Source organism: Haliaeetus albicilla, chromosome 26 (assembly GCF_947461875.1).
Source record: "Haliaeetus albicilla chromosome 26, bHalAlb1.1, whole genome shotgun sequence".
NCBI classification, from domain to species: Eukaryota; Metazoa; Chordata; class Aves; order Accipitriformes; family Accipitridae; genus Haliaeetus; species Haliaeetus albicilla.
In genome coordinates this window covers 19,827,794-19,854,435 of record NC_091508.1, presented here as the reverse complement: position 1 = coordinate 19,854,435, position 26,642 = coordinate 19,827,794, and the positions used below count along the sequence as shown (strand labels likewise).

The window sequence follows — 26,642 nt, the reverse complement described above, 5'->3', positions numbered from 1 at the left end:
GCTGCATGAACAGCCAAGGAGATCCCTTTCTCTGCTGAAAGGTCTTGTGCTCCGGCCCGGCTCTCCCTGTGCTCTCTCCATCTCTCTGCCGGGGTGTGCTGCTCCCCAGGAGGGACCCAGTGCTCCTTCCCAGATTGGCCTTCCCCAACCCCAGGCTGGAAAATAGCTCAGCACAGGCAGACCCAGTTGTAGGAGGTTTTGGTTAGTTTCTGTTCTGGTATTTCTTCCAGCATCTGGTGGGACCAGCTCAGCACGCAGGGACCCTTCCTGAGCCTGGCAGATGCCCCTCTTATCGCTGTCTAATTTTATATCCCATTCTGAGTGGCTCCTTGGAAAGATCTGCTGTTCCTACTGCACCGGCTGCTCCAGGGCAGGACTCTGGGTTCGCTCTCCCAGCATGGGGCGCACGGCCCCTCTCCGTGCTGGAACCGGACACAACACAGCGCTTTCGAAAGGCTGCCTTGAACGCGAACCCTTCTGCAGCACGACTTAAATATATCACTGTCTAGTGCAAGGTGCTTATTTGGGGCTCTTGTGCAAGAACCGTTTTCCTGAAAAACTATAATTTTGCGGCATTTGCAGCTCGGTGACTGTTACAACAAGCAGTGCGCTGAGGACACAGGAGCTCCGAAAGGAAGCATTGGGGGTGCAAGGGGCAGTGGCCCGCAAAGGTTAAATTTAGCTGGTTAAAAAGGACGGCTGAGTGCTGGCATGCCTGAGCTCGAGCTGAGCCTCAGCTGGGCACACAATAACACTTCAGCCAGGGCGTCTGCGTGTTTTCCCCTCGTCCCTCGTGCTCCCAACCACAGTCCTTCTCTGAGCCCACCCCTTTGCCAGCCCAGAAGCTCCTCTTCCCTGCAGAGAAGTGCCAGGGTGAGTGCTGTCCCCTTTCCTCCCCTCTTTCCCTTTCAGCCTCCAGTTTGTTCTGAGCACTCAAGATGTTCTGCAGCAACAGAGGCTGCTCTGCGCAAGGCTCATCTGCTTGCTGGTAGGAGCCTGGCTCTGGTTTGGGCTGCAGAAGCGCCCAGAGTCTCTGGGGTCAGCCACAGTGTGGATGACCTGTTGGGGCGGCCGCAGGTCTCCACGGGATGCCCCATCTCGTGGAGCACAAGTTGCAGAGCAGCTCTTCACCCCACTCCCACTCAGGCGTCCCTGCGGGAGAGGGGACCTTCGTGATGCTCTGCCTGTGGCCTCCTCTAGGAGGGTGGTGTTAGATTTTCCACACCGAAAAGTGGCAAGGGAAAAAGGGAGAGGTTATTTCAGAGCCAGGAGGACAGAGGGACCAAGTAGCAGTGACCCCTGGCAGGCTCCAGGCTGCAGGGCTTGGCAAGCCGCGGGCACAGCCAGGAGCCGTCCTCTGAACAGACCAGGAGAGGGCACGACACGTTGCCGAGGCCACGCCAGATGGAGCAATTGGACGTGGGGAGTTGTTTGGGGCGTTCTGACTCTCATCTGTGTTTAATGTCTTTCCAGAAAATCAACCGGACCCCTTCGGATGAGGAATGCTTCTTTGACCTGTTGAGCAAGTTCCAGAGCAACCGGATGGATGATCAGCGCTGCCCGTTGGAAGAATGCCCATCGGAGGCTGCAGAGGCAGCTGCCACACCGGTCCCTGCCCTGGAAGAACGGATATGTAAGCACTGATGCGTTCATAAGTCATTATTGCTATGGGAGTGATGCTGCTCCCATGGTGTGGCCAGCTGTCGTGGTTTTACTGTGAATCTTACTGTTTTATACTGTTTTCCCCAAGCCTCAGCATTCTGAACTTAGCAGTCCTTTGGCAATCTCCATCATTATTTAAGGAAGAAAGAAACATTCTTATGTTAATGGTTGCTGAGGGAAAGGCTGGAGAATACGAACTAAGGCTTGGAGAGTAAACCAGCAAGAGAAATGCAAAATATACTTGGATTTTTTCAGTGTGGATCTTTTGAAGGTCTGGCCTTTTGAACAGTGAGGTTGGCACGAGGACTTCTGCCTCTGCCAGCATCTCCAGGAGGAAGATGCTGATGGTCATTACTGAGGGAGCCTTGTAAGAGCCTGGAGAGCTGGGGCATGCAGAGGGCTGGGGCAGGCTTTCACAGACAGGTTAAAGTATTGCCAGTTTTTCTCATAGCGTTGCCATGGAGGAAGAACTTCTGGATTTTGTACAGTTCTTGGATGCTGTTGTGATAGGTGCTGTGTAAGAACAGAGAAGCCGGAAGGATGGATAAACAGTAGGAAGCTCCAGCAGGCAGACAGCTAGCTCACCCATAGGAAGAAAAGGGATAAATTGAGGAAGCTGTCTGACAAATAGATGGGACAGGAAAGGCAGGTCAGGTCTGTGTTTGCGCTTTGGTTTCGCGTCTTTTTTTATGATATGGCGTTGAGGTCCTTTGTTTAAATCAAGCTGGAGAGAAGCATTAAAATGTGCAGGTCACACTTGCACACTTAATCACCACCACAAAGGGCTCAAAACACTTCATTTGAAGTGATGGATTTGTTTATCAGTTTCCAAATGAACACGAAGTACAAATAGGAGAGGAGGAGACCCCTGAGATCCCTCCGAGTGCGGCAAGAGCTGCAGCACGAGACTGCTCAGAGAAGTGGGTGCCAGAAGCAGTGAGAGCAGAGCGGTGTGGAGAAGGTCAGGCTGTGGCAGGAAGGCAGGTTGGCTGTGAGGTGAGCAGGTTTTTGTCTTCTAAAAATAGAGTGGAAATGAGCATCACTTTCTCAAGATACACATTTCTGATACAGAAGTGTGTTTGGCTGTAACAGCTGTGTAATTTAGGAGGCTGAGTTTAAAATATGGAGCTTTATAAAGAATGTACAAGTAGGCACAGGCTCTGCTTTTGTTTTGTCTCTGAGCCTTTTGGACATGTTATTTTCAAGGTTTCTTTGTGAGCTAAAGGGGAAGAAACTCATCTTTGAGTTAGCACTGAGATTTTTATGTGTTTCTGCAACTCCACGAGCTGGGGCTTTAAAAAGAGCACGTCGTGTCAGGAGGCTTGGGGCACCCTCTGCTCAAGTGCTGTGTGCTCACTGGGACAGTAACACCAATTCGGCTGTGTTTCTTACAGTTTTTTTGCTTGCCCCTGTCCCAAGCGCAGTGTCTGTTGTTTGGGAGCCTTTCACTGCGCAGCAGCTGCCAGGAGCCAACAGGCTCTTTCCATTGAGCGCTGCCCGAGAGGCGTTTCCAGCGCTGGGGGCTGACTCACTTGCTTTGCAGAGGTCCTGCCATTGCTCGTGTGCCGTGTTTGAAAATCCTCCCTTTGTCCCGTTGTTCCTCTGCCCTGCGCGAGCCGAGCCCCTCGGTGGTGCCGATGGGATGCTGCCTGGAGCAGGTGTGCAAAGCTGGGGGATGCTGCCTGGGCACGGCTGCGCTCCGGCCGTGCGGGTACTCCCCCCAGGGGTTTATAGAGTATAGATTATATGTATAGGTTCTGGACCGGGACCCTCTGCCACCAGCTCATGCCACCCCCCTCCCGGCAGGCAGAGCCCAGGCTGGCTCTGCTCCGCTCTGTGCGATGAGAAGAACCAGACCCCACGAGAGTTTTCCTCGCACGTGCTGTGACGCAGGTCCTGCGGCTCGTCATAGCCAGAGTGTCTCCAGGGCTCACCTTGACAGCGCCTATACTTGAGCTGGCCCAAAAAAGGCCGGGCTTCTGGGGGGGGCCTGGAAAGGATGTGCCGCCAGGTGAGTGGCTTAGCCAGGCCTGGGCTTTGCTAATTACCTGCCTGTAATTATACCCAGCCCTTGGGACTGTGCAGGGTGCCCATGGCCAAGCCGGTGATGCTCGGGAACTCTGTGCTCACCTGCAATCGCTGGCACCTGCCCAGCCCGGAGCGAGGTGCGGGTTGGCCCTTGTGCAGCAGTGGTGCCTCTTGGCTCAAGGTGGAAACCCAGGTGGAAGCAGCAGTGGAAGCTGCCTGTAGTTGTGCTGGAAACAACAAGTGATCACTCACCGGCAGCGGTTAAAGTCAGGGCACTGGATCTTCTGGGCTGAGGTGGCATCTTTGGTGTCCCCCAGGAGCTGGGCGAAGTGCAGTAAATAGCAGGGAGCCCCTCACGGGAGGTCCAGCAGCAGGAGGTGTGACTGTGAGGTTCTGCTCTTTACCCTGTCAAGGCACCTGCTTTTCCCCTGTGCTGCCTGATGGTTTTGTGTGCGTGTGGCAGGTTTGTTGTGGGAGGCATGCTCTGGAGCGTACTGCGCTGTTTTTGCAGCCCCACAAATTGGATATGTTCATTTAAGAAGTATATTGACCAGGGAGCCTGCTGGAGGCAGTGTGCACAGCCCTGGGGGGAGATGTGCTCCGGCTGAACATGGAAACCGCAGCTCTGCTGAACCGGAGCTTTTCCGCTTCCCATAGGGAAGGGAGGTTAGAGGGTCCTGCTAAAAGCGTTGGCTGCTGGGCCGGGACCCGTGTGCAGGCAGGCTCCTCGCAGCCAGCCCTGCTCACCCTTCATGCAGGGATGCAGCCCAAGGCTTTTTCGGGAGGCGGGTACCAAGGGCTGTGCTGTAGCACCGGCCTTCAGAAAAGGGAGCGAGTGGTTGCGAGATGGGGCAGCGGGTTTTGCTCCCTGTAACACTTGTTGCTTTGATGGTAGGTTTTGGCTCACTTGTGTTGCCAGCACTGGGATTTTTCCTGCTCCGTGACACGGGGTGGAAGGAGATGCCGACGGTCACACAAGAAGCCGGCATCCTCCCGAGCTCAGCCGCAGGAGGTCTGGCTGTACAGTGAGCCCCGGTCCCTTGCAGGGGAGTGTGTAAGGCTCAGCTGCAGCCCAGTTGGTTGAACAGCGGTTTGGTGATGAGGATTTGGGCTTTCTGCAGAGCAGAACCGCAGCCGAGGGATGAGCAGGCAGAGCTGTGATCCTGATGTGTGCTCCTCTCCCCACTCGCAGCACAGTCCTCCTTAATGGCGTCTCCACAGACGGAGGAGTTCTTCGACCTCATTGCCAGCTCCCAGAGCAGACGGCTGGATGACCAGCGTGCCAACGTGGGCAACCTGCCAGGCCTCCGGATAACACACAACAACCTGGGGCACCTGCGTGTAGAAGGGGATGCCCAGGAGCCCGGGGACGAGTTCTTCAACATGCTGATGAAGTGTCAGGTACCGGCAGGGCTGAGTGGGCTGCAGAGCTGGAGGGGGGGGACACTGATTTCTCCCACACGGGTAAACGCCATCCCCTGATCCCATCTGCCCTGCTGGGAAGGGCTGTGGCCAGCAGCTGCCCACCCGCAGCCCCGGGGACCCGGGCAGGTACTGGTCTTTGCCTCAGGTCCTTCTTTTTACCCTGTACCGAGGGCTGTGCTTTGTTACCACTCTACAGGGGAGAGGGTGGCTGGAGAACTCACCTTCCATGCAGTGCCTACAGCCCCGGGCTGGGTCCCTGCTCTTCCCGTATGCTGGAGCCCACAGTGGGGTGCAGCACTGCTGGTCCCGCAGCCCTGCACCCCCAGACGGGGAGCATGTGCTCTGGACACCTTTTGGGCACTGGTCCCAGCCCTTTACATCCATGACAGGACTCTCTTATCAGTACTCAGTCCTAACACCTGTTCTCCTCCCCATACAGTCCTCCAGGATAGATGACCAACGCTGTGCACCACCGGACTCCATCCCCCGTGGCCCCACCATGCCGGACGAAGACTTTTTCAGCCTCATCCAGCGCGTCCAGGCCAAACGCATGGATGAGCAGCGAGTAGATTTGGCCTCAGCCCAGGAGGAGGCAGCAGAGGAGCAGCAGAGGCCTGGTTCCAGCTAAGAACTGGGGTTTGGCTTGGGGGGTTGTTTTGGTTTCATTTTGTTTTTTAAAAAGGAAAAAAAAAAAAGCGTAGGTGGTTTCAAAACCGAGCGCTCCTGCGCTACCACAGACTTCTCTCAGGAGCCGCCCCAGGGACACGGGAAGCCATACCTCCATTGTGTTGCACCTGGCTGCTCTGCAGAAGCAGTGTTACAGGAAGGCCCATCAGATGGGGGACGGTTTTTAAACAAGGGTTTTTTTAGGACACACGGCCACTGTAACACCAGGCACAGCACGAGGGAAGAAGACTTTGGCAGCCCCTTTGCTTATCACCTAAAAATCCAGGAACACAAGTTCCAGAACACAAGTTCTGGCTGTCGGCCAGAAGAGGAGCCCAGAGTGGGTAGTTAACTCCAGCCTTGATGTCTTTTATTTCCACAACACTTTTAATTTAATGGGGGAAGGGAAGAGCATCTTTTCCATTTTGAAGTCCTCCTGTCTTGCCTGCATCACGAGGTGACACAGATTGCTCTGGATCCTGCCCTGGAATGCCTTGCTCAGCTTCGTTCTTTCTACGGGAGGAAATGAGCCCAAGTCAGAGGTCACACCAGTGCTTTTAAACCTCAGCCCCGCCCCAGCTGCAGTCGTGGTCCCACACACCTTAAAGTTTATTTTAGGTTTGCCGAGGACTCTGCAGTGAGCCCTGTGACACCCCCTCTGCTTCCCCAGCCGCAGTCCCATGCAGAGCTGTACCGGGACGTCCTGAGCAGGAGCAAAGCCTTGCTCGCCCTGAGCTTTAGTGGGATTTGGTTACCTCTAGAGAACAGCCGTGCAGCAAAGCCCAGCTTCAGCCTGGGACAAAGCCTGAAAGGTAACCGCCAGCCGTGCAGCCCAAACTGCAGGCCCGAGACAGGGGCCTGTGCCCAGGAAGGGAGGAAGGAGGTCTCTGCTCGTCTGTTCAGCACAAGGCAAACACAGGCAACTCATCACTTCTGGTGCCACTGAGCCAGAAGTCTCGTGCAGGATTGTCCTGTGCGCCAGGTGAGTGTGCCCAAGGCAGAAGCTGGCGTTCGGCAATGATCCACTTCGAGAGCCAGCGAAGTTTCCTGGCCATGGCTTGTCAGGAGAGCAAATCAGAACCATCCCCTCCTCCCTTTTGTGTCCCAACAGCAGTCAGGGATAATAGCCCTTCCCTTCCCTTGTTTCTTACCAAACCAGTGCTGAGCTTCTCTCAGTCCCTGCAGGCCCCGGCAGAGCGGCTCCCGGTAAGGCACTCCGCTTCTGCCCAATCTGTCTCCAATAAATGGAGCCTCTCGAGAGCTCCAGACTGGGGTGTTGGCTGGGAAGTCAGTTCCACCCCACACACAAGCGCAAGAGCCTACGTTTGCTTTTATTCCTTCCCCTTTTGGAACAGTTGGAAAAGCAAGCCCAGGGAGCAGAAATCTAACTTCAGGAGGTGGAGTCTTTTTTCTTTCCTTGACTAGCTAGGCTATCTTGGACTTCAGAAACTCCAGTAATGAGTTCTGCCAAAGCAGGTATGTTCCTATAGAGGACAAATCAGCACTTTCTATTTGAAATGCATTTGATGGAAACATTTCCAACCAGCAGTAAGATTTTTAGACCAGTGATGCTGCTCATCGGGCATTTAACCTGCCTGCACTGACCATGTGGAGGGGTAGCTGCATTTTACCTGCTACCAGGGAGCACTCACCTGCTACGCTGCTGCATGGATCGCTTGGCCGAGGCTCGGCCTCCTTCCTGAGGCTGGTCAGAGCTCTGGAGAAGGGATAGGAGGACCTGCCCAGCCACCTACGTACTGACCCAGCTCGCATTTGTAAAGAGGAGGAAAACATTGAAGATGACTTGATCAGCTGCAGGCTTGGGCCTGTGCAGCTCTCAGCCAGGTGGTGAACTGGAATCTGACCGTTAAGCTTTCAGAGATGTTAATTATTTGCCATATACTTGAATGTATAAGCTTATTTATTTTTTACATGTGCATTTGCTAATGTCATTTTAATGGGGAATTTCCAACCCACAGGTACTTTTTTTTCTAAAAAATAATCTGCCAAATGAATTAATATATTAGAAATGAATACAGCTCAAGGGGAAGGGGGGGTTTGTGCTTAATAAATATTTGTGTCTAAGCTTCAGTGACAACACTTCATTTCCATTATTTCTTGGCCAGCCTGCCTGCTAGCAGGGCTAATGCTGGCCCTTTGGAACGGGGTTGGGGGTGGGTGGTGGTCTCCTGTGGCAGACATCACTACATCTAAATGTTAAGTAGAGGGTGTATGGACCCACCTACACATCACTTTACATTAAGAGCATGCAGGTCTCTTGGGCATCACTGCCATCCCCTGCTCTCTGCCTGCCTTAAATGCACAGCACCTATCTGACTGCACCGCTGTGGAGGGACAGAGAGCCCTGAGCATTCCTTGCCCAGAGCAAGGGCCCAAGCCCAGAAGTTACCAGGACGACAGGGCAGACAAAGCAGTGGCCGAGAATAGACCTTCTTTTCCCTGTCAGCTTGAGCCCTTCTCTAGGAATGTGGCTGAGCCTTTCCTTTCAGGCCCTGCCTGGGGGCTCTGGCTCAGCCCTGTCTCGGTGCCTTCTCGGCGCCTGGCCCAAAAGCTGTGTCTTGTTTCCCTGGCAGCAGCTACCAGAGGAAAAGGGCAGCAAGTGCTGCGCAAAGCCCTGGCATCAGCCCTTAGTGAAGATACTCACAAAGCAGCAGGCAGCAGTGCTAGCTCATTCCAACGCAGCAGGCATGAGCAGGCCATTAGACTTTGCTAGTAAGTGGGCCTGAGAGCAGCAGATTTTGGATCCTGAGCCCTGTGAGGATAAAGCCAAGTCACAGCTGGTCTTCCCATGCCCCACTAACTTGTGCTGGCCACTGCCAGTCCTGATCAAAGATTAATGAAAAGCCATCAGCTCATTCTCATCAGGCATTCTCACGCCTTCTCAGTGCCTGCACAAAAGCAGCTCTGTGCTAGCAGTCTCTGTGTGTGACTTGGGGACAGAACCATGCCCCCAGGTACACAAAGACTAGAGGCTTGAATTCCCAGGAACAGGTGAAATCCCTGTGAGTGAGTGATGAGGTCTTACCTGCTGTCTCTCTCTCTGTCCTTAGCAGCTGGGGAAGGGAGCACATGCTCTCCAGGTAATGTCCTCTCTTTCAGAGCCCCTGTGAGCAGGAGACAACGGCTACAGCTGAATCTCCAGAGCAGCTCACAGCCTGCAATGGTTGCTGCTCTGCCATACCCTGCACTAGCAATGTCCAGTGCCAGCCTTCCCCTTGCCCACACAGCTTGGTCCCATGTAGGGAAGCGTTCTCCAATGCTGACATCCACCGGATAGACGCGGGATTGCCAGGGCCTGCGCAGCACTAATGCGGGCTGACTCGGATCCGCTGCTGCTGCAGCTGTAAAGTGCAGGTTACTACAGAGCAGGGTGCTGTCCCCGGTGCAGGCCTGGAGGTGAAGAAGAGGAACTCTAAAAAAACCAGCAGAAACACAAGATACTGATCTCTCCTACTCAGCTGTACACAGACCTTGAGAGGCACTTGCGAGACAGGGCTGATGTCGGGCCTGTGGGGATTTTTGTGTTGCTCATCTGCCAAGTCACGTCAGGGCTGAGTCTCCGCACTTACCTCAGCCCTCCCCAGAGCCTCGTGCTGTTACTGCTCCAGCCGTCATTGATCTTCATCTGGCTGGAAAGGCTCTCAGCCTGCAGGAAGGGATGTGCTGGCCCAGAGCACCCAGGCACTGTAAATTTCAGTCTGGAGTTGGACAGCTTTTGGCAGCTCTCCATAGCAATCTCCTGGGACCCCGCTAGGCCAGAACACAGCCATGGGCTAAGTTAACTCCTGCACAGCTTTGCAGTAAGGCAGGGGCATCCCCGCACCAAATACCCCAGCCCAGGGACACAGCATAGACACATGCACGCAGGGTTTTGAGGGGAAGGCTCGCTTACCCTCACTGTGCCTCTCTGCCTACACTACAGTAGGACCTGGCAGCCCAGAACCCACCTACATTAGACCCTATGCAAGCAGCACAAATAAGTGGTAGATTCATTTCACAGCCCCCAGCACCCCTCCTCACTGCCTGCACTGATGCTACAGGAAAAGAAACGTACCTGCCCAGTTGTCACTTCAGCGAGGCAGGCAAATCGCCCTGAGAGGCTCCCAAGTGGCTCCTCGGTTCAGCTGAGCCCTCCACAGCACACGCAAGCGTAGTGGGGTTTAGAACTGCCGTCTCTGCGTAAGGCAGCACGAGGCACAGTCCCACGCAGCGCACACAACACATTCATGCACGCTGGTAGCAAAAAGCAGCAGGGGTTTATGTCAGGTAGCCCCAGCAAATGAGCCTCTGCACCCCAACCTCCCTCTCATTTGGGCCGGCGCAAAGGCCTTCCCTCAGCAAGTCCCATCACCACTTGCTTCCCAGTTCCACAGGGCCTCCATCTCACCCACCTTTACCAAACACCACTGCCTTCCTGCTGAGCATGGGCCAGAACACCAGTAACCCCTGCAGCTAACAGACGCGACCCATCAGAGTCCCACACTGGCCGGATTAATGCTGGCATTTGGCTGCACTACAAAAGGAGGATTTGCTCAAAGAGGCAGAAAACAAGAGGCAAAGTATTTGCCATTTTGCAGAAAAGCCCTCGTGGGACAGGATTCAGGAACAGGATCCATTCCTTAACAGCCACCATGAAATGCTTCAAGGAATGGGCAAATGGCCTTATGTTTGCCACCTGTCCTGTGAATACTACTTTGTACCCCTTGAAATCACCACCTCTCCTCTGTGCCACAAAGACTTACCCTGGTTGGCTGCACCTTCAGTCACTCTCCTCTGCTCTGCTGCACCAGGCCTTCACGTCACTTTTTTCCCATCTTGACACACCTCCCGTTCAGGAGAAAGGCTGCGTCTCTTCTTCCCGCTCCTTTAGTCTTTAGCTAAAGCAAGGTCTGCTGGGCTCCTCCTAGACAAAGCATGCTCACCTCTGTCCTCTTTCAAGAACAGACACACTTCCCTGTGACACAACATTTTTCAGAAAAACCCGCTTCAAAAGGGAGCACAAAATTCCTTTTTTACCTGCAATCTATTAGCAGCAAAACCTGTGTTATACATAAATTCCCTCGCATAACTGCAACCCTCTCCCCTTCCAGCTGAAAGCCCCAGAATGTTTTGTCATGAGAAAGGAGGCTGGAGGTTTCTAGTCCAACCCCCATCTGTTTTTAGAGGTGAAGTGCAGATGTTTTTTTCTGATACTTCTTTTGCTGACCTTTAGGCAAGTCTCAGTGCTTCAGCAGTCTCAGGTGCCTTGCTTTGTTCTCTGCTGAGAAGGGAGCCAGTAAGTCTTTGTCTGTGTGCTTTGGCCCAGGGAGGTGCAGCTGTAGCTAGAGGCTGTAGCAATGTCTCCTGGCCTGGCTCAGGTGTTGCATGGCAGCAGCTGGTTGCAGAGCTGCATCCCGCAGCAGAGCAGCTGAGCAGAAGAGGCAATTGATATCACCTGGGGAGACATGCCCCCACCCTGAGTAAGTTTGCAAAGCCAAAACAACACTGCAGCTCTTACTGCAGTCATGTGCTGCTTTTTTTTTTTTCTTCCCCTTGCCATCTTCCAGAGTTTTGCTTCTGTGCCCTTCGTGTCAGGGCTGAAAGTCTTCTGCATTTGTGGGTTATGGCGTGAGCAGCCCTGTGGGAGCGTCAGCCCCCGCGCTCAGGAATCCCACTCGGGTCGATGAGTCGGTGAGTGGCTCCCTGGTGTTGGGGTTACGCAACTTCCTTGTTGGTGAGGGGGAGGATGGGCATGAAGGCAAAATTAATTTGTGAAGCATGTTGGAGATAAGTAGAGCACCTAGAAAGTTGTCATAGAGTTACATGACAGATGTTGAGGAGCTTATTAACACCACTGCTGCATGTTAAGATCAGTTAGAAGAAAAAAATAATAATTTAATAGATGAAAAATGTAGGTGTTTACCAGCATATATCACCCAGGTAGTGATGAATCAGGCAGTGAGATGATCATATTGCGCTTTGTTAGGGCTTACTTCCTCTGTCTGCATGAAAGTTTAACTTCTCTCAAGGTCCATTAGCCTTAAGTACAGTGACGTGTCTACTTTCTTATGGTTTTAAGCTTGCAATCAAAGAATAATTCAGGTTGGAAGAGACCTCTGGAGGTTTCTAGTCCAACCCCCTTGTTTAGAGGAGGATGCTCAGGGTTTTGTCTTGAATATCTCTGAGGATGGAGATCCTATAAACTCTTTGCACTTTATTCTGGTATTTGACCAATCCACATAGTGAAAAAAACCCCAACATTAGCTTCATCAAAGGCAAAACTACACAAGACAAAGACACACAACAGGGAAAGACCAATGCCCGAGTTTATTTTAAACACAGACCATTGAAATCAGGGAATAAAGGTTAAGAGTCTCTCTTGCCATCAGCAGAACAACGTAAATCCCATTCGTCAGGTCTGTCCCTTGCTGTCAGTCTCTGGGGGGGCTTCCCCACTTTCTCCCTCTGTGGGCTGACCTTGAGACCCAGTATCTATCGAGCTTTCCAGAAGCAGTTCCAAGGCTTCCTCACCAGCCACATGTCTCACCTTCTCCCCTTTGGCTGCCAGGATTTCCTCGATATTCCTTAACAGCAATTTGAAAGCCAACAGTGACACCACAGTAAAGGCCGGACCTAACAGTCAAGCGCAGGCTCGCTCTTCCATGCTTTGCTCTCAGGATTAACACTACACAGTGACTCACCATGAGCACCACCACGGTATTTCTCCATAAAGTTTTTGGGAAACAGATAAAACCACTCAAACCTTCTGGGACTATTTTCATCCATTAGGATCAATAATTTAGCAATTACAGCTAAACAGAAATTTTTTAAGTTATCTAAGGGAGTTAGAAATCATTGAAATTCAGCAGCAGATGAGTCTACACATTTGAAAAGCCTAGCCAGGGAAACCTAGCGGTGATTTAATAAAGCCTGAGGGAGAACAGAAGAACCCCCCCACCCAGTAATTCACCTGCTGGCACCAACAAGGATGCCTGTGTATCACACAGCTTCTGCTGCAGCTTGACAGCGTTTGTTTAGATCCTAAGTAGTGACGTTCAAATTACAGATTATAAAGTTCAGTTTGCGTGCTTTAAGAAACTGGATGAAACTGAATTATACCCAGCAAAAACTTTGGTTTTCTCTGAACCACATTTTAAAAGCATCGAAGAAATAATGTATCAGCTCGGGAGGATCCCCTTACAACTCCTTTTCCTTGCTAAACACGAGCATTGCTGGCACACCTACCTCTTTCCTTCCAGATCCGAAAACCATCCCAGGTTATCGGCTATGACGTGGTGATTCCCGCAGCCGGGACACTTCACGATCACCACCCCGTTATGGTAGGCTAACTTGGAAATTGTTTTTGCTGATCGGGTCTGGCAGACCTACAAAGCAAAGAAAATGGGTTTTATGACCATGGTGACTGCAGCTTCCGGGCCTTCTAAGAGAAAAACGTTTTATTCACCTGATTAAAAGGCTTCCTTCCCCCTCCCTCATCTCTGACTATTGCAAGGCGGCTTGATCCTGTCACGACGCCGCGTAGCTTTGGACTAACGCTCTCCGCTGGACCGGACCCCGGCGGAGGCCCACCCCGGACCGGGGACTTTCCTCCGGGAAGAGCCGTTTACCTCAGCCCGCCCCGCCGCGGCCCTCACACAGCGCCCTCCCGGCGCCGCCCCCGCCCACCTTGCAGGTGTACACCAGGCGATAGTGCGTGGCCCGCGGCTGCCCCGCGGCGGCGGAACTGCAGGCCGGGCGGCGGAGCGGCGGGGGACGGAGCGGCGGGGGACGGCGGGGCCGACATGGCGGCGGGGCGCGGAGCAGGACCCCGAGCAAGGCCCGCACCGCCCGCTGCATGGCGCTGGCGCAGGCGCGGGGACGGGGCGGGTAGTGAGGCGGCGGCGGCCATTTTGGGTGCGGGCGGCGGCCATGTCAGGGGCGGGCGGCCGCCGGCCCCGCCCGCCCCGCCGCGGGAAGCGAACAGCAACCAGGGGCCTTCGGTCGGTGGGACCGGCGGCCTCGTCCCTCCACGGGCCGAGGCTTCTGCAGCTCCCTGCCAGGAGCAGGGCCTCCTCGGTCCGCTGGGGCTTTAATTACAGAGCAGCTCATCCCGGGCCTTGTCGGGGCGTTGGGCCCACAACCATTTAATCCTGTTTATTTTATTTGTGCGCCGCACATCTCTTGCATCACTGCATTTCTAAGAGATGGATGAGGGGACGCTGTCCCCTTACAAATGTTAACTTTCCATAAATGGTTGTTCAGATGGTTTTAAAACCAAAGTAGTCCACTGAGAGAGAACTACAGAGGGCACGGCAGCCCCCAGACCAGGATGGCGTTTCCCTCGCAGGCCAGCTCCCGCTCTCAGGAGCCTTCGGTGTCGGTGTTGTCGCTGCCGGTGGTGTTCTCCCAGTCCGCCTCGTGGTGTCCGTCCTTCGGTACCCTTCGCATTGCTCTTTTTCTGAAAATGAGACTAGATGTTTCATTTTTAGAAGATGTTTTCTGCAAACAAGCAATATTTGAATGTTTTGGGGAGTTCGGTGGGGATGTTCAGTATGTATCAATCCACTCAGTGTTTAATTGAAATGACCGTCTGCTCACACCCCCAACAAAGCTGTGACTGGAAGCAAGCATAGGGTAAAGAGAATTGGTCTAAACTGATGAAGACATTCTTACATTTCTTGAAGCGTGGTGTATTGTTGATGTTCAGTTGAAGAAGCCAAGAAATCCTACCCAAAGTCCTCTCTTTAATAAAAACAGTATTGTCAGCAGTCAGAAGAGTAGTTTACAGTGACATTAGGAGCACCTCTATCTAATGCTAGAACTTAGGTCCCTGTTTTACACGGTTTTAATCAGTCTCATGCTCCATAAAGGCAGTGATCAGTGAAGACACCAGACATTTGGAGAACAGGCCTTCCAACAAGAGCATTTGAAGAAGACAGGGGGGAAATCTGTTCCCATTCAGAGTCATGGGAGCTTGGTCTTGAAAGTCAGCAGTATGTCAGATGGAGAGTGAATGTCAGATTTCACTCGCATGGGAGAAATCTATCAAATTTATTAAACTTGCAGTTCTTTGGAGCACCCTCCACTCCCTGCTGTGGAACCATCTGCGTGGTTCACAGCAAATGCAATCATTGCTGTCTTGGCTACCTCTGGTACTAAAACAGGAGTCTCAACCAGTTCAGCTAGGAGCATAAGCCTCTGAGTGAGCAGCTGCATGGTGCTTAGTTGCTGGCTGGGGTTAAACCATGACAGATCTGTAATGAATTTATGTTCATCATAAATCAGACTTGGGGACGGGGGATGGACAGAAAAGAGGAAATACATACAACAAGCTAATAATTTAAGTCACTCAGTTATGTCTACATTAGTCCTGCTTACTAAAGTCCAGACCTTCGGTAACGCTCAAAGCAGTCCTTCATCCTCCTCCGCTCCTTTTCTGCCAGTTCCTCATTGGCTAAGCCACACTCCTTGAACTGGAAAAAAATCCAAACAAATGTGAACTGGATTCCTCAGAAGATCAGACCAATCTTAGCACCAGGGAGTGCAAACCTACTCTGCAAAGGTGGCCGGTTTTGAGGCTGTTGTATTGCATCTGGCTGCTGCAGACCACCCAAATAAGCTTGGTCATTTCTCCTCTGACTTGTTTGTGCAATTAATCATTTTTAAATTTAAATGAAAGAAAAAAAAAAAAAAAAGGAACCTATGCCTTCAGATGACCAAGAACAGCTGTTCACTACCAAAACTTGCATCCAGGAAAGCAGTCCACTGCGTACAGCTAGCTTCCTGCATCTGCTTGGGCCTGCAGAATGAAGTACAGCATGTTCATTTCTGGGCTGTCCACTATTGTGTGTGCAGGGTGGTAATACATCTGTTTCACATAGTTTTACCATCTTTATTCTCTCCCATTTGTAAATATGGGATTCTCTTTCTTGTACAAACAGTAATACTGCAGACAATTAAACTGGAAAACATCCATACCCAGAGATGAAGGCCAGAAAGTAATTAGAAGAAGCTTCTAGGCACAGAGAAATAACCACCATAAGTGTTCTGCTGTTTAGAGCTCACCCTTTTTGGAGGGTGAATTTTCCACAAAGTGCTTAGCTTTTAGAAAAGCGGCAGCTGCTCACACGCTTCTCAAACCCGGTAAATCCATCATTAACAAGAACATTAAAGGTCACAAACCCCAGTCATAGTAAAGAAGAGCCCACAAAGATTCTCTTACACTGTGTGAGTTTGGAGGCAGACTGCTCTCTCGAGTGCTGAATTGCTGGTTTTGTCCTTCAGCGCAATCTTCTAAGAGAAGGAAAAATTACAGCTTTAGTCATAGTTGCCATTGCGAAGTAACTTCTCCCTCTGCCAGTTCATCCAACAGCAATAGTGCAATGTCACAGCTGCCCAGCAGTACCCAGAGTCAACAGCAGAACTGAAACCAAGCCTCAAAATGTTCAGGATTCAGTCCTGTGATCAATGCGCAAGTCACTTCTCATTTACTTGAACCCTGAACCTTGCTTAGGATGATGGATTTCCCCATCAGGCTCAGAAAGAGACATCAGCTTTCTAGTTTCTGCTTATGCAGGAGCAAACCAAACCTTTACAAAAAAGCATCTCTGCTTAGCATCATTAAAAAAAAATAATCATGTTGGAGGTCACCACAAGACATCACGTTAATCATTTTAACCATAATTTGTCCCCGTTCCCGAACAACTAAGTTGTGTGTATCAAGCACTTCACATCAGACCGTATTTTAGTGAAACTCCTTATGTAACGATCAGGTATTGTGCTACGTGTTTTTGAACTGAGCGAGGTAGAATAATAAAAGGCTTTTTGGATCAGTGTTGTTTAGGTTTTGTGAAAAATCTCCCATCTCAATGAATTAAAAGATCGTTTAGATCTTCTAGGAGATCAGAACAGAAAAATTCTTCTACTGTGCTAGTTTCCTTCCTTTCTCAACATGTTTTGAAAGAGAATTTCAAGTTCTTAGAGGAGCCTATTAATTCATTTCCATACTGCTGAATCATTTCCACTAGGGATGCCACAGAAAAAAAGAACCAGTGACAACATTAACTACATGGTTCTGCTTTTGTGAAAATAGCCTGCAACATAAAAGGGAAGAGGGGAGGGAAAAATCCCTGGAGAAAGCCACATGGTCCAGCTGAAGTGGAAGGATGTCTGTTCTGTTCTGTTCTCAGCTCTGCCACAAATGCAAGAGGACTGGGGGGCAAAAAGGCACCCAGGAGCTATTTCTCAAAGGCACCAGGTGATTTTTCCTGGACAAATTCAGTAGACAGATTACCCCCTAAGAAAAGACTCGAGCTCCTAGGATGGTCTAATGACACCACTTTTCCCAGGTCATTCAGCTATATGAAAGACCCTTTCAGAGACCATGTAGTAAAAAAGACAGCCTGTGGAACTTCTTCTCTCAAAAAATCTTAACAAACATTCACTGTTCCCAACATCTGGGGACATGCTGTCCTTTTTATAGGTGAGAAAGATGGTGGTATGGCAGAATGCCTTGATTTATGGGTACCTATTCTGAGTCATCTCAAGGAGGTCTTACTCAGAGTGCCAAGCACACCGCACTGAGAAGCGTCTCACAAACTGAGTTGCCAGTCAGACTACCTGTTCTTCACTAAAAATAAAACCCAGGAATATTTTTTCCTGTCCCTTTGAAACACTGGACCATCCTGTCAAGAATTCTACTCTACATTCTCCCAATAAAAGCCTTACTTTTAGTCGGTTGTGTATCTTCATCTAGATGACCGTGAAGAGTAAGCTATGGGACAGAAACAAAGCAAGAACATGAGAACTGCCCCTTATTCTGTCTCACACAGTAGTTAGGAACAGATGGAGGAATAAAAGAAACAGGACATGCGTAGAACTGACCTTTCCTTAGTGCATTTTGCTGTCAGCAAAACAGGAGGCTGAGCCAGAAGTTACAGATCTACTCATGGATTTATCCTCCATGAGTAGATCCAGTTCGTTTGGCCTCATTTATACTTCTAGCCTCCAGACAGCGTGACAATCTCTTTCACACTGAAGTTATGAACTAAGTCAAAACTCTTTACCACAGATGTCCCCAGGGTAAGACTTATTTTTGCCTGTTCTCCCACAAGAGAGACAATTAGAAGCAAAGTAATTTGATTCCCCTGATTTGCTTAGACTCAACAAATCTTACTGACTAAATGCCATAACTGTGTCCTACACTTAGAAATCTCAGGACACAGGGAGATTCTGTCACTGGTCTGTTTTGCTGCCTCTCTACTTTTTGATAGCACTGAAATGAGCCTGAGCCATGGATTGAAAACTGCTGTTACTGAGGGAACTGAGCACAAGTGTGGAATTTGAAACCATTCCAGAAGAAAGTAATAGGTAAACAAGGCACCCTACTCACTTCCTGGGAATCTCTGGAGGAGGTATCGTCCAGGTCAGAGGTCTGAAATAAAAACAGTATAAATTAATCATTCCTCATAAGCAAGGAAGTGGTAGTAAGGGAATATACAGGAGACTGAAAGCTCCAGAAAACAGAGAAGTGTGGACTTCCTCCCTCCTATACTCCTGTCTGACCACTTGGAGAAAGTACACAAGATGCCACATTAATTAAAATCCCTTGTATATCTAATTTCATTCCAGAAACTTTAACAGCCTTACACCTGCTCCCATTCCATCGAAATGGCTCACAGACAGTCTCTAAATAGAGTTCACTCTTTGGTGGTTGAGGATCCCCTCACATCTTTGGACATGCTCCAAACACAAACACAGAAGGCCTCAGCTTGCATCAATCCAGCTTATCCATGCCTGGAACCAGGGTGAGGTAATAGGAACCATCATGTCTTTCATTTTTCTAAACTCGGCATTTGCATGGAAACGGTTACCCACACAGCTGGCCACTGCCTGCTGAATTGAACTGGTTAGGTGCAAAGGCCTCGGAACAGCCACACTCTGGCCCCATACTCAGCTTCCCAACCCATCATACAGATGACAACCCCGCAGACATACCGGTGTGGGTAGCTCCAGTTGCAAACTTTTCAGCTTGGCTTCAGTAGCCAGTAACTGACTCTCCTTTTGGAAGAGCTGCAGTTGCATTTCATCACATCGCTCCCCCAGCTCCCGAATCTGCTTGCGGTAACCGTCCCTCTCAACCAGGTTCTTGGAGTACTGCATATAGAACTGTTCTCGGGTCAGGAGTGCCTGGCGTAAGGGAGAACACATCGTGGCATGTCACACAATAGTACATTCAGGGTTACAGTATCTGCCCACTTCAAGCAGCGAAGCAGGGATTAGCAGCAGCTCCAAGAGGAATGTTTTATCACCTGGTCTCTTTCTGAAGCCACTTCCTCCATCTGCTGCAAGACAGCTTCAATCCGTTTTTTATACATCTGGGAGTCCTTCCTCAGAGATGTGCACTGTAGTTCAAGCATCTCTTTTTCCTCTGCATACTGTTGAGACAAGGTCAAAGGCACCCTGCTTGTGGGCAGAGCCTGAGCTACACTCTGACCGCTTCTGCTCTGTGCCACAGATTGCTATGGCCAGACCTCCGTGAAATGTCAAAGTTCAGCCAGACTGCCCAGTTGGAGCAAGGCCAACCAGCAGGTTGGTCAACATGACTAGGAGGACTGCTAACGTGATAGATTTATGTGTACCCGAGCTGTCAATCATGATAAAAGCTCCCATTACACTCCAGGCTGAGGAAGGAACTGTTAATTAACACAGGCATTAACAGTAACAGTTAATGCCACAGACACAGAACACTAAAATATTAGTGTGCCTTTTTTCAACAAACTATAACACAGACACTAGAGTAGGAACAGCAAGGATGACTGCTGAGCAGCTCCTCTGCTCCATAGGCAAGACATTACAGGTGCTTCATCTGCCTATCTTACACGCTGACCCTCAGCAGGAATTTGCAACGCATCACGTACTTTGTCTTGGAGCACCTCAGCTCGCCGCAGCTCCTTGCGAAGGCTGTAAATGGTATTCATCAGCTCCCGGCGTTCTTCTAGTATCTGGCTACAGTCATTCTCCAGAGTCTCACTGGACAGGCTCTTCTCCAAATTCTGTTCCCTGGCAGCCTGCTGGACAAAAAAAAAAGTGAGATACAGCAACCATCTAACTCCATATTAAGTCTTTCCCCACAGTCTTAAGTGCTCTATTTGACTTGGGAGAACAAGGCCACAGCTGACCCACACAATCTTCAGTGCAGCCCCACCACTGCCCTGGCTGCTACAAATAATCACTTCTCAGGAGTCCATATTCAACCACCCCCCACCAACCTGGAGAGTGTTCTCCAGCTCCTGATTCTTGGCCAAGAGCAACTCCTTCTCCTGCTGGATCTCCCACATCACCTCATGGCTTGGGCGCTGCTCTATGGCGTGCTTCAGTTTCATCGTGTGCTTACGCTCCAGTTTGCAGTCATCCTCAGCCTTCATGAGGCTGTGCTTCAAGTGATCGATCTACAAGAAGGTTCAGAGCTCATCAGTAACAAAGAGAAAACTCTGGCCTGCAAAAGCAGTTCTCATTTCATTCCCCAGACAAACATGGGGCAAGTTTCTCCCCAGCTTTGTTTTCCTCGGGATGCTCGGTACTCTGGGGACCAGAGTCTTGCATTTGTGCTAAATGGATACAACATGTTGCTCTTGTGAGAGGGCCCAGTCTTGAATGAGGGCAAGACTGCTAATTCTTCGCAGCATAACTTGTGATACATGGTCCAGCTGGTCTGAACTAGGGATCACCAAGACATGCCACTTGCTAGAGAAGATGCACAGAATCTCATGCTGGACTGGTCCAGACCATCCTGGGCAAAGACAAGTCTGGTGCACACCACAGTCTTCCAGGGATCAGGTAAGAAGGAGGAAGCTTTAGAAAAGGTTGACTGACCTCTAGGATCAGGTCCCGGTTCTTCATGAGGGCAGTGCTCTTCTCCTCGCTCTGTTTGGCGTAGCTCATTGCCAGGTTGTAGTTCTCGTCCTTGCACTTCCGCAGCTCCTTGCTCAGGCTGTCCCTCTCCTCCTTCATCTTCTGCGCCCGCTCTTGGTGCTTGCGGAGCAGGCTGTCCCTCACCCACATCTCTCTGATCGTGTCCTCTTTGGTGTGCAGCCACATGGTGAGCTCCTGGGCCTTCCGGCGCTCCTCCTGCACAGTGCTCTGCAGCTTCATGATCTCGTTCATCAGGAGCTGGCTCAGGCCGGATTCCCCAGCGGTGTCTGTTTGGTGGGCAGGTGTCAGCCACCGCTGTCCTGTCTGCTCCCCGGACACACATACAGCACAGGTTCCCACCCACTTACTACTGTAGCTTGGGATCATCACATGCCACGCACAAGCATGTGATGCAAACCCTAAAGACATGTGGAATCAAATTATCTGTTTCCACCCTGCTCTGTGCATTTCTACACCACAGTGTCAGTGACAGAAGAGGTAGAAGGAAGAATTGATCCTTCTGCTTCCTCCTGCACCCTCCCAGGTCCAGCCTGTGATGCCAGACAGCAGGGCCATTCTTGCTAGAACCCTTCTGAAGCACTAAGGGAGCAAGCCAAGGAATGCTCCCAACTCTGCTCAGTGAAGCTGGGGAGAGACAAGAGCTGAGGCGAATCCCCCCTTAATTTGCACAGCAACACTAAATGTATAGCTGTTTTTTCAGAACACAAACATTACCTATAATCATAGAGAAAACCCTGCTGGGCTCCTTGCCAGTTATTTTCTTATACAGTTGCGGATAATAAAGCTCAAGACTCTCCAGAAACGCCTCAAAGCCCTTGTGTCCTGTTCGTTGAAGAATGTCCAGAAGAACACCTGAAATAATGGCAACAGGATATTCTATTCGTTTATTTATCTCTTTATCTACTTCTAACATAACAAAACATTACTCCACTTTCTCCACATGCAGATTAAGGTCCCTGGGACCAAATCCCCCAGCCAATCTTAAGCCAATTGCCCAGTAGCTATATAAAAGTATTTTAACTGTGAAGGAACAGTTAAAACTTAACCCTTGTACTGAGCTCCTACTACACTGCATGCAAAAAGCAGATCTCAGAAGAACACTTTGTTATCCTGCTGATACTTACAGAAAACACAAGTTAGAACAAAGCACCATGACAGTTTCTGCAGCTCAAGGCTCCACTTCCAAATACCAGAGGCAAATATAGGAAAAAAGGATCACTAGTGTAAGAACACTGTGTATAACTAGAGAGGTAGCAGGGACAAGCCTAAGGGAGCCTGGACTAAAAAGACTTTGAGCTCAGTTCCCTACTTTGTTTAGAAATACTCTGTACCAAATCAAGCCCAGGGGGCTTTCTTTTCTGTGTTCTGCAGTTTCCCAATCTGGAAAACAGGGAAAATAATTTTTTTTCAATGACCCTCAGTAATTTATCAATAAGAGTTAATCCAATCCAAAAGATGTACTAATGGCATAATGAATTCTGTCATTCTCTCTGGTTGGAACAAGACCAGGACTGTATAGAACAGTCACGAAGAATTTACTTAATGTGCTGCCAACGTTCCCTCGAACACCAGAAGACAGGAATGAGGGACAATACATACTGAATTAATCTTGGAAATCTCCTCCTGCAAAATTGTTACACAAGAATAGCCTTGTGGGTTAAACCCAAGCAACTCCCTCCCTTACGCTGATCTAGAGATCCAGAACACCAAAAAGCCGCACACCCTCTGTGTTCCCATTCCCCTTACACAGCTCGGGAATGCATTGATAGAACCATCTCCATTCCTCCTCTCCACACAATCATGTGCTGGGGAAAGGGAGAGGAAAGGGGCTGCACAGCAGTGCCTACAACTTTCATGTCTAAACACAAGCAGATGGTAACCCAGAAGCAATGCATTCCTTCAGGCTCAGTCTGTTAGCACCCTGTTTCAATCTGCTCCCAAGAACCAACAAAGCATGGGAGCATCTACAGAGCCGAAGGCTGCGCTTCACCCACCTGCCTTCCGTTTGCGCATGACCAGGCTGGGGTCATTAAGAACTTGTTCCTCGTCATCATGGCTGATCACTTTGCACTGGCGAAGATAGGGTGTTATACGGGAAGGATCTATCACGGAGATCAGCTTCACCCGGAAGTTCTCCAGGTTATTCCAACATGTCTCATCATTATCTTCTTCCAACATGTTGGTGAGTGAGAAGTATTAGTGAGCAGTGTTGTCCTGTCTTGAAAACAAACAAGCAGACTTTAAGCCTCCTAGAGTAGTGGCGGCAGGTGATGAAACCAAGTATGTTAACAGACTGAGAATGGAAAAGCGTCTTTTAGATACAGGAACACATCTCCCATGAGGTCTTTAACTCAGAACTTGCAAATCACCTGCTGAACATGGTGATACCCTACAGTCATACCTGAAAGAACAGTGTGGTACCAGATACCAACAGCTGCAAGGCTAGCGCTAATGCTGCTGACACATACGTGAAGGAGAGCTAGTGTGAAATTCGGAGAAAATAGAAGTCACCAAATATTGATGATCTCCCTCCAACCAGCTGAACATCTCCCAGCAAGAGGAAAGTGAAACTATTTAGCAACAGGTCCATTGGCAATAAGCAAGTCATTGAGAGCCCCATGAATAGAGGAAAATCCAGTTAACTAGATTCCCAACAGCATACCCCTAGAAAGTGCTGTCACATCTCACTGACTTCACCATGGGTTCTCCAGATGCTCAGCTATGCTTACAATTAAATCTTTAATCCCCATAAACAATACAAAAAGGGTGGAACACAACACAGGATAAGCTGATGGCAAACCACAACTTTCCAATTTGAAACTAAGCATCCTCTGGAGTGAAAACATCTTTAAAGCTCTCCTAATTAGCTGTTGCCTCTGCTTTATAAACAGTTCACACTCTTCTTTCACCATCTCCCAGCATTCGAGATCCCTGTATTCTGTCTGACCACACAGTCACTAAATCTAACACCCACAAAAGGCTCTGTGAAAACCCCCAGTGGCAATAGCCTTAACTGTGTTCAGCTGTAATCATACAAAAGCTGTTTTTCTGCACAGTGTGCTTTATCCCTGTGCAAGGGGAACACACAGCTGTATAGAATTTTCACTGTAAACAGAGGTGCAAATCATGTACCAGGAAACCATGAGGTCAGCTGCCTCTCACATCCACCTCACAGATTCCACCTGTGCAGCTTCAGCACTATGTGCTCACAAACACCACCTGTGTGACTAACACACAGACACATGGAGAGGCCATGGAAGCCTTCCCAGTGATGAAGAGTGCTTCTGTGTGTTTGTTTGGTGGGAGCTTGTTGCAGTGCTCCCCTTCAGCAGCTGTACTCCGAGGTTCCTAGTTACCTGCCTCCCGACAAGAGCCTGCTATTAACCACAGGGTCAGAAAAACTACTACTTCTCAGCCTGGAAGTGCGCATGTAAACAGATGCAGAAAATCCAACACTTCTATACCCAGGCTTCTTTGCCTTTCAAATAAGAAACTGGCATTATTTTTATTTCTTTGCCCCTTTGTGGTCAGACTGTTCCATAATGAGTACCTTCTGAAATGCCAGTCATTAATTACTATGCTTATAATCACATGTATGAGTTGACTGCAGTAGCCATTGTCATTTCCAGTGGCTCAGGAAGAAACCTTAGTATTCACATTTTTAGTCACGTTTTTGGGGGCAGGGAGGGTGGGAACAGAGTTCTAACCATCAGCAGCTATACATGGGCTGGGATTTCACACACATCTTACTGCATCTCTCTCCAAGGTCATCTCAAGCCTTCATTGTTTTTGTGCTCCAGCATCTTCAGCACATACTTGTTACACATTACATTGTCAGTTAACTTTAATGAGCTGGACTGACATAGAACTAGTCATTACTTAGCACAGAGAAAATACTCTGCTCTGCCCGACAGCAAACCAGCTCCAGCAGATTACAAGAAACGCATTCCCCTGTTGATAAACACCACCTCCTTACCTCAGAGCTGCAAAACAAAAATTCTCCTTGTTAATATAAACCGTTCTGCATTACACGGACCAACCTGAGCCTGTGCAGTCAAAAGCCTCCTTGTTTCCTCTCCTGGTCTAGCAGCACTCATCTGTGTCCTGTCTCTGAGAGAACTTGTCTTGGATGCAGCCTCCCTTTATATTCTGGCTAGAAGAAAGATCATTCCAGGAGCAAAACTGGTCTGAGAAAAGAGAAAAGGGGAAACTACTCAGCTATACTCCGAGACAAGAAAGGGAAGAAGGAAAAAAAAAAAAGCCAGAAAAAAAAAGGGGAAGCCAGAATGGGTGATGGGGGAGGAAAAAAACACTAGTTGCATTGCAAGTCAGCAGCATTATACATGCAGTGCTTTTACTCATTCTGGCTTTGTTCTCCAGTCTGCACCGCTGAAGCACCAGATAGGGTCCAGAAAGTTTCTTCAGTGGTCAGAAAGACTAAAAAGAACAAAGGTCACAGACACAGGTCTGTTCAGCTGATTTCATGGGACAAAACAAGCCAGAGTTAGAAGAAAGAGGCTCTTAAAATGGCCTTTCAGCTGTTAACATCTTTATACAGGAAAGCAGGTGGCAGCAAGAACTCTCTCTTGGTTTAGAGTTCAGCTGAAAAGGATGATTTCTATAATGATGCCTCTAATTTTGGATGTCCTTAAGCTTCAAGCATAATTACGACAACTCAGTATTTTGAGGGAAAAGGAGTCAAGTCTTGGCAAAGCAAAGAACATAACCCACGATTCCCAAATTACAGGCTGTGGCTCTAACAATAATTAAAGGAGCAGCACAGCAAGCAGCATTGTAATGATGTTAAGCATCAACATCATACCTTTGACTGCCTCCCCGCCTTCCCACAGTCCTCGAACTGTAGCTGCAACAAGAACTCACTAACAGTCTGTTTTAAAAAAGTCTCGAGAACATACACGCTCTGATACCATGGCAGCATGACACATTTTCCCATTAGCTTCCCACTCTACTCTTTGTTCTGCTTTCTAAGTTTCTGCAGAGTTTCTCCATGTTATCATTAGGAGTGGGGCAGAGATGCTCAGCGATTCTTTAAGCCTGTGCTTCTTGTTAGGCATTAAATTAGCTTTACACTAAAAAAAGATACAATACCTCTATTAGCTATGCCCTTGCTGAAGGTAATCGGAATGTCTGCTAATTGACCTATCTAGCCTCAGGAGTTTTTGTTCTATAGTAACAGATCAATTTAATCCTGAAAAAGAACAAAGACAGCTTCTTATAGTTACACAAAGTTTTTCCACAAGCAGTAGGATTACAAAGGCATCTCTTGAGCAGCATTTGCAAAGGACAACAATCATCTGGAGCACAGATCACATTTACTACCAGTGCCTCACGGTAACAGGCCTGTGGTGACTAGCACACAGAACTGTATGGCAGAGCTTCTGCCATATCTGAATTTCTTGGAAAAATGTTATCTATGCTGGCTTATGGAAAATAGAGTACACTGCAAAGGAAAGCCATTTCAAAATAATTCCTTTTGCTCCATAATGTCCTGACACCCAATTACAGCAACATCGGTATCCACTGTCCCCAACACCAGCTCTGCCTAAAGGGTGCTTGTAGAGTTGCACCTCACAGCACTCTAAATTCACCACTACACTCTTGGGAAGATTAGCCAGTGCAGTGGAATGAAGCTTTCTGCAGCACTTTTCCACTAGATTTTATCAGCTTTGACTCAGCTAGCTTTGCACCTCTCTGTAAAACAGAAGTTGCTGTTTTATGAATGAAGAAACAAGTTTTTGTAAAGTGATTTGCTAATGTCTGTATGGGGCAGGCTGTGGAAGAATCAAGAAAAAATCCAAGCCTAATTCAATCCTGCAGTTTTAGCCACATGCATATTCATCTTCCCCATTCTCCCTGGTTTTCATGCAGCTTGCAAACTTCATTTTTCTCATTAGCAATCATACTCA

General features: G+C 49.3%; 3 protein-coding genes across 9 annotated transcripts in view; 1 reads left to right on the top strand and 2 right to left on the bottom strand.

Annotated features, from left to right (window-relative positions):
* The window catches only part of GPSM1 (G protein signaling modulator 1), an 82,255-nt gene extending 74,383 nt beyond the window's left edge, over positions 1–7,872 (top strand). For all 7 annotated transcript variants that reach the window (XM_069771110.1, XM_069771107.1, XM_069771108.1 and 4 more), the window contains 3 exons: positions 1,474–1,633; positions 4,883–5,091; positions 5,555–7,872. In XM_069771110.1, the coding sequence (XP_069627211.1) occupies positions 1,474–1,633; positions 4,883–5,091; positions 5,555–5,743 (558 nt within the window). In that variant the 3' untranslated portion in view covers positions 5,744–7,872. The remainder of the gene's footprint in view (positions 1–1,473; positions 1,634–4,882; positions 5,092–5,554) is intronic.
* Positions 7,873–12,089: 4,217 nt separating this feature from the next.
* DNLZ (DNL-type zinc finger) lies at positions 12,090–13,676 on the bottom strand. The gene is made up of 3 exons (XM_069771116.1): positions 13,468–13,676; positions 13,027–13,166; positions 12,090–12,365 (listed from the first exon to the last, which is right to left on the bottom strand). Exons 1-3 carry the CDS (start codon positions 13,636–13,638, stop codon positions 12,194–12,196), a joined length of 483 nt encoding a protein of 160 aa, XP_069627217.1. The 5' UTR covers positions 13,639–13,676; the 3' UTR covers positions 12,090–12,193.
* Positions 13,677–13,757: 81 nt separating this feature from the next.
* Positions 13,758–26,600, bottom strand: CARD9 (caspase recruitment domain family member 9). The gene is made up of 14 exons (XM_069771114.1): positions 25,825–26,600; positions 24,756–24,897; positions 22,710–22,933; positions 21,430–21,567; positions 20,656–20,981; positions 20,052–20,231; positions 19,701–19,853; positions 19,092–19,217; positions 18,778–18,969; positions 18,173–18,214; positions 17,509–17,554; positions 16,004–16,074; positions 15,172–15,254; positions 13,758–14,239 (listed from the first exon to the last, which is right to left on the bottom strand). The coding sequence occupies exons 3-14, from the start codon at positions 22,891–22,893 to the stop codon at positions 14,143–14,145; spliced, it is 1,638 nt and encodes a 545-aa protein (XP_069627215.1). The 5' UTR covers positions 22,894–22,933; positions 24,756–24,897; positions 25,825–26,600; the 3' UTR covers positions 13,758–14,142.
* Positions 26,601–26,642: the final 42 nt, after the last annotated feature.

Bases quoted from the DNA above. Each gene is read 5' to 3' on its own strand.
- CARD9 (XM_069771114.1), bottom strand. From the start codon at position 22,893: ATGTTGGAAGAAGATAATGATGAGACATGTTGGAATAACCTGGAGAAC. The intron at 19,218-19,700 runs GTACGTGATGCG...TTGTCTCAACAG, and splicing joins CTGAGGTGCTCCAAGACAAA to TATGCAGAGGAAAAAGAGAT. The intron at 16,075-17,508 runs GTAAGGCTTTTA...TCCTTCTCTTAG, and splicing joins AGATACACAACCGACTAAAA to AAGATTGCGCTGAAGGACAA.
- DNLZ (XM_069771116.1), bottom strand. From the start codon at position 13,638: ATGCAGCGGGCGGTGCGGGCCTTGCTCGGGGTCCTGCTCCGCGCCCCG. The intron at 13,167-13,467 runs GTGGGCGGGGGC...TTTGCTTTGTAG, and splicing joins GCCTGGTGTACACCTGCAAG to GTCTGCCAGACCCGATCAGC. The intron at 12,366-13,026 runs GTAGGTGTGCCA...ATTGCTGTTAAG, and splicing joins TCGGATCTGGAAGGAAAGAG to GAATATCGAGGAAATCCTGG.